A 6,684-nucleotide genomic window follows, 5' to 3' on the forward strand; every position below is an offset into this window, starting at 1 on the left:
AAAAAATGTCACCCTGGCAGTGAGAAATCTTTATCAGCGCTCATCTTCTCAAGGTCAGGACATCAAATTTGTAGCCTAAGATGCAGAACCTCGTTACACTGAACACCCACATACAGTTCTGTCTAGCGGGTAAATCGTCATACATGTGACACTATGTATAATACAAAAATTAGCCCCCACACCCCTGTTTTGGCCAGTGGTGATCATTATGCAACAATTGTTTTGCCTCCATTTAGATTTTAGAAAGATTGTTTTACTGATAGCAGGATTTGAACTTCCAACATACGGTAACTCTTCAGTAGCCCTGTGAATTTCAGGCTTCACCCCCTTCCATTTATTCAGTGACAGGTGTACATGGCCTTATTTTACTCCCAGAAAGAGCCAGTTCCTGGTATTTTTCTACCACCTCTGGGTAGATGGGGCTGCTGTTCTTCAGGGCAAACTTGACAGCTGCCTCCTGGTAATGGGGTTGGAGGTTTGGACAAGGGTGATCCCAGCAGTCCCTAGAAGCAGGTGTGACAGGCCGCAGTTGGACGCAAAGCGAGGCTGGGCTTTTCCCTGGAAGCAGGCGCTTGTATCTGTACAAAATTAAGAAAGCAACATAAATGATCATGCTTATGTGGAAGATTTTGAGGACTTGAAATGTATAAACAGTGCATGATTTCACTTTGATGATGGGCATTGAAGCTCAAAAGAAAAGAAAAGAAGACCTTAGGGTGGGTCTACACACCAGGGGGCGGGGCGGGGCGGGGCGGAAGCTATTAATAAGTCAGAAATCATTATAACAAAAGGGGGGAAATGCTATGGAAAATTGCATTGATTTTTTTTAAAAAACTCTCCAGCGCCATCTGGTGTTGCATGTTTGTAACACATTCAAAACGCTCTATTTTTCTTTTTTTTTTACTAATGTAGCTGAGTCCTTGTGTGTTTGAGGCTGAGGTGAAATTTGAATTGGGGATTTCATATTAAGTAGAAGGTAATATTCTTGTTATTTCTAAGGGGCATTTCCTGCTTAGCTAGTTTTCCAGAAATGTGTGGATTTTGTGAGACTGCAGCTTAGTTGGGGATGAAAAAAAAAGAAAGATGATGCCATGCGGGTGTTCTGGGAGTTGCTTGCCGGTGGGGGCAAAGCCACAGCAATAGCCCTCTAGCAGTGGTGCCTCTGCCACTAACCAGGATGGACATGGGCTTGGGGCTCTGTGGGAGCACAGAATTGACTCCACACTTGTGCATCATAGTATAGTTCAAAATTATTCAGAGTGTCATCGAGTCCAAGCCCCTGCCATTCAGGAATCTCAACGAAAACATCCCTGGCAGATGCCCACCCAGTCTCTGCTTGAAAACCTCCAAGGAAGGAGAGTCCACCACTTTCTGGGGGATTCAGCACCTCCCAAAACAGTAAGTGAACTAAATGGCAGCTATCCTTTGAACTTTGCACTTTCCAAGTTCTGCAGTGCTGTTCTCTAATTTAAAAAAAATGTATACAGCAATATATTTTAGGAAATGTACATAAAAAGGTACTTGTGTGAAAATAACATACAAAAATGCACATTATGCCTGTCCCAATATGCATATTAGGAGAAATGTGCCCTAAAAAACTCACTATATATATATATATAGGTAGCCGTGTTGGTCTGCCATAGTCAAAATAAAAAAATTCCTTCCAGTAGCACCTTAAAGACCAACTAAGTTAGTTCTTGGTATGAGCTTTTGTGTGCATGCACACTTCTTCAGATACACTGAAACAGAAGTTGCCAGATCCTTCTATGTAGTGAGAAGGTGGGGAGGGGTATTACTCAGAAGGGTGGTGGGAATGGGAGATTGGCAGATAGCTGAGATGAGCCTGTTGACGACTCTTAACGACTGTAATAGGTCTTACAGGAAAAGGCAAGGGGTGAGAAGGTGAGAAATGGCTTAGTCATGTATAATGAGATAAGAATCCAATGTCTCTGTTCAGACCAGGTCTCACTATATAGAAGGGTCTGGCAACTTCTGTTTCAGTGTATCTGAAGAAGTGTGCATGCACACGAAAGCTCATACCAAGAACTAACTTAGTTGGTCTTTAAGGTGCTACTGGAGGGATATATATATATATATATATAATATAAAATTTTTATTAAACATTTCCTTGTTTATAAAAGCTCTTTCTTCAGGTTGTGTTTTCTACAGATCAGTTACATTTGTTGTGAGGCATTGGTGTTATATGCAGCATAGGGTTGGGAAGAAAAGGGGGGGACAGGAGAGAGGGGGTGGTGTGGTGAAGCTTATATTCTTTTACTTAGTATATGGGGGGGGGGTTGTGTCAGCGTCACTTGGGTAGGTTCTCTTTCTCTTCGCTTGTTAGGTTTCCTTGGTGAGAGAGGTTGTGGTGGCCTAGGGTGTTGGGTCTTTGGTTGGCTGCAGTGAGATTTGTTTGTGCATGGGGGGGTGGGCTGTTGGGTCAAGTTAGCCATAATGAATCGTATGCTGTCGGTGGGTTCATGTTGTTGTCTTGTTGGGCTGTGTATCTGATAAAGGGGAGCCATACCAGAGTGAAGGAGTCCTATTTCTCCCCATGCCAGTTTCAGTCTATAGGTTCGTAAGGCTGTTCCCCATACTACTTGATACCAGTGTTCCATGTTTATCCCTCCAGTGTCTAGCTATGAGGATTCTGGCTACTGAGAGTAGGTGGGGTATGAGCTCCAGGTCCCAGAGCTTTGTTGGGGTGCTTTCGGTCCTGGTGGGATCGAGATCATCGGACGGCGGTGGTGGGGACTCCATGTGGCCTCTTCGCTTGTCATTTTGGACTCCCCTTTGATGGTGGCGGTGATGGCAGCGCGGGCACCAGACAGGCAACTTGGTTGGTTCTGGTGGTCCCTAGGAGTTTGGTGTGGCCGTTGTGCTCGCCATCTTGCCTCGCCCAAGGCAGCATCACTCACAATTTTTTTAAAAAATAAATCTTTTTAAAATTGTAAACTGATGTGGAAATGTGGCAAATTGAATTTAAGATTGGAAAAAACTGAAACTGGTGGTTTTGCCTATCCGGGTGGCGCTGTAGGTTAAACCACAGAGCCTAGGACTTGCTGATCAGAAGGTCGGTGGTTTGAATCCCTGTGACGGGGTGAGCTCCCGTTGCTCGGTCCCTGCTCCTGCCAACCTAGCAGTTCGAAAGCACGTCAAAGTGCAAGTAGATAAATAGGTACCACTCCGGTGGGAAGGTAAACAGTTTTTCCATGCGCTGCTCTGGTTCGCCACATGACCCGGAAGCTGTACGCCAGCTCCCTTGGCCAATAAAGCAAGATGAGTGCTGCAACCCCAGAGTTGGCCACGACTGGACCTAATGGTCAGGGGTCCCTTTACCTTTACCCATAGGGATAGTGGTTTTGCCTATCCCACCTCAGGAGTGATACCTTACCTCTTCCTAATTATATGGGAAAAGACCCACAGAGTCGCCCCCACCCATATGACAGTATTATCGCAGCACCTAGCCGTATAGGATCCAGTCAAGGAAAAGCTGCTCTCATGTGGTTGGGGCTTCATCTAAAGGGCACCTGGAACAGTTGGTAGAACAAAGTGTTGAGGAGTATATCTTACCGAATGAAACCTTTCGGAGGCATAATATTTCCTTCAACGTCCAAAGGAGGAGCTCGGCACTCACTCCTCAGTTTGAGTTGATCACATCGTTTCATTTCATTCTTTGTTCGGGTCAGAACTCTCTCTTTATGTCTCCGATCCACAAACAGTGCGTCCCCTTCAATGAACTTAACGTAGGTGTTCCCATCCAACTGCGAAGGAGGTGGGACTGGTGGCACAGCCATGAATCCTTTCCTGGGAGCAGTGATCCATCGCCAGGTGTTGCTATCAAAAGGCTTATCCGGTCTTGGGCGATAGATTGCTGGCAACCTCCCTACATCCAGCCATGTATGGTATCCCCAGACGTGCCATAGGCTATCCTCTTCCACTGGGCAGCGTATTTTGTGGCTGACACTTATTTTGGCATCTGTGTGGGGTGGTCTTTCAACAGCCAGTTTATGGTAGGGTCTTGGAGAAAACCCTGGCCATGACACATATTTGTCTGCACAGAGGAAGTGCCTCTCTTTCCATGTGGTCATCTTGAACAGGAATTCAGATTAACCCTAGGCAGGGGGAAAGAAGGCCGTTCAGAGACATCAGAAGCCCCAGTATTGGCCTACAAGATGATGCCCTGCTGCAATACCCAGATTCAGTTTGTTGAAGATCCTAAGGCATAAGAAATGTAAAATACCCATCGTAACATAGTCCTACCTATGGAATCCTGCTTCCACATGTCCCAGTCCCATGTTCTCTTCCTTCAATCCTTGGCAACCATATAAGACAACAGTTGCAGCTAACAAGGAGATCTACGATTTAGGAATCCTTTACAAGAAAAACACTTTGCTACCCTTTCCTGCATTTCATTTGCTGTCTCCCCAACAGTCAATGTTCAGATTGTAAGCTCTAGGGAGCAGGAGTCTAGCGTTTTTCATTTATGACTCTGTTTAGTGCTGTCACAAAATGCATCTGCTCCTGGTGAGTGTTCTCTCTCCTCAACAAAGATGAAGTGTGTGTGATCATTTACTGTGCATAGGCCAAGAAACCGAGAATAAGGCATCCCATAAAATGGGGAACAGCTGCTTCCTCTGCCTCCTTGTCTATTTTCCAGTTGCGATTCTGTGAAGAGCACAGAGAGATGAGCAGGAAGGCTGCACAGATAGCAAGCTATTTGATAATAATCTCAGCCACAATATTTACATTTTTTTAAAAGAGTTTAATGAAGAGGCTAACTATTACAATGCTGACAGAGAAAGATGAAGAAAAGTTTAAACATATCTCTAACTCATTATGGAGCTGCAGGAATAGTGCAGACATTAAGAGGAACGGAAGCTGAGGAGTTACCAGCCACTGTGCATGCTCACCACGAATGATGGAAAATGTGCACCTCATTATTCTACAAAGAGGGACTTGTGCAAATTTCCCAGTCGGTATACAGAATCCAGGGGCAAAACTAGGCTTTATTTCACCCGGGTTAAAGATCCAATCTGGCACCTTCCCACATGCAATTGAGTCCACACACAGAGTGGGAAGCCTCTGGAGGCTTCGCCTGGGGCAAAGAACCTGGCTATCACCCCGGTAGTTGCAGCACTGCATAATCTCCAACAGGCTTTGGAAAATGTGCACATGTTGACTGAATTTTGTACATTCCTGACCATTCTGATCCCCAGCAGGTTTTGGGGAATGTGCATTTCCTTCACTTTGTCCCTGCCAAGGACACATAATAAGGCTTGTCATACCTTACAGTGGCAAACTCGCTGTCCTTCCCACAGCAGGAACGCAGAGCAAAAGAGGCACATGAACTGCCACCTGAGACTCCTGTATATCTTGGAACATAACATTTCCAGAGAGATATCAAAGCAAGTATTGTGTCACCTTGAAGACTAAGCAATTCATTATGGCCATAGCTTTCCTGGATTCAATCCCATGTCATCAGCAGTTGAGAGGTATATAAAGAAGTCGAGAGAAAACATTTAAGTGATAATCAGAGCTTAAATATATGCTAAAAAGGCACATCTTTCACTGTACCAGATTGGTGATAATTTACTCAGCATTACTAAAATGATTATATTAACAGAGAACCATTCAAAAGGAACATTGGCAGCAGATTTATCCTGGAATTGGTCAGCTCATTAGCATGTGCAGTGTGGTGAAAATGATGGAAAGGCTTTGTCTCTAACTCTTGTCAGGCAGGGGTGGCAACTTGAATAAAATATTGCGGGGGGGGGGCAGGTAAGCTCCACCCTGCAGAATTGGTGACATGACATGGCAGACACACACCATTTTTATGGCAATGCACATCAACTGGGGGGGGGGGCTGGCTCCCTCAAATATTAGCTCCTATGGGGACAGCACTGAACTTTTTGGTGAATTGAAATTCATCTGTTTCATGTTGTAATCTTCCTTTGAATGGTCACCTTAAGGTCAGTTACGGAAGATCCCAATAGGCTGAATTGTTCTCCCACTGATTTATGGTTATTGCCATTTTTTATTTCACATTTGTTCATTTATTCTTTTGTACGGAAACTGACCAGTTGCCCTGAGTACAATTGTAGAATGCAGTAGAATGCATTGTACATTGAATCTGTGTAGAATGCAGAAGGGAATTGGTGGCAGATGATGGGATAAATGATACTGGAAGATGAGCAGGTGATTTCGATTGGTTTTATACCATGGTCTTCCCCCCAAATAACTGTAGTTTAGTGAGGGTGCTGAGAACATTCACCTTGAGATTCTTTGCTCTCTTTCCCAAGTCTCCCTGGGAAGATGAAGTGTCTGGAATACACCAGTTTAAGTCTATGCTGAATGTGACCAAATTACTGAGCTCCTCAGGCAGATGTTCCCTATGCTATGCTGCCATTGAGATGGGAAAAATCACATTTGCCCCTGGAGAAGATGCCGGGGATTTGCTTGCCTTTATTCTTCCTAAGGGCTCCTTTTCCTTCTGTCTGCAGCTGTGTTCTATTCCATTGTGTGCTTTGATGTTTCCAAGCTGGCTTCCTGGCTCACACATGCGTGATAAATTCCCACAGCAACTAGTTGTGATGTCATGTGCCAGGAACTGTGACTTCAGGCAAAGTTTGAAGGTGACGGTGGCATATAGAAGGAAATTAAGAAAACAACCCAGGCTCTTGA

At 44.7% G+C, this 6,684-nt stretch overlaps 1 protein-coding gene across 5 annotated transcripts; it reads right to left on the bottom strand.

Annotated features, from left to right (window-relative positions):
- Positions 1-307: 307 nt before the first annotated feature.
- Positions 308-6,590, bottom strand: TEX52 (testis expressed 52). 5 transcript variants are annotated; one of them, XM_082237470.1, is made up of 4 exons: positions 6,464-6,584; positions 5,289-5,461; positions 3,574-4,115; positions 308-578 (listed from the first exon to the last, which is right to left on the bottom strand). In XM_082237470.1, exons 3-4 carry the CDS (start codon positions 4,089-4,091, stop codon positions 335-337), a joined length of 762 nt encoding a protein of 253 aa, XP_082093596.1. In that variant the 5' UTR covers positions 4,092-4,115; positions 5,289-5,461; positions 6,464-6,584; the 3' UTR covers positions 308-334. The 5 variants fall into 5 exon arrangements, with proteins under 5 accessions (XP_082093596.1, XP_082093598.1, XP_082093595.1 ...); XM_082237472.1 differs by lacking the exon at positions 6,464-6,584 and adding an exon at positions 6,275-6,457 and having other exon boundaries at positions 5,425-5,461; XM_082237469.1 differs by lacking the exon at positions 6,464-6,584 and adding an exon at positions 6,275-6,456.
- Between the last annotated feature and the right edge of the window lie 94 nt (positions 6,591-6,684).

Source organism: Podarcis vaucheri (assembly GCF_965113315.1).
Source record: "Podarcis vaucheri genome assembly, chromosome: 9".
Lineage (NCBI taxonomy): Eukaryota > Metazoa > Chordata > Lepidosauria > Squamata > Lacertidae > Podarcis > Podarcis vaucheri.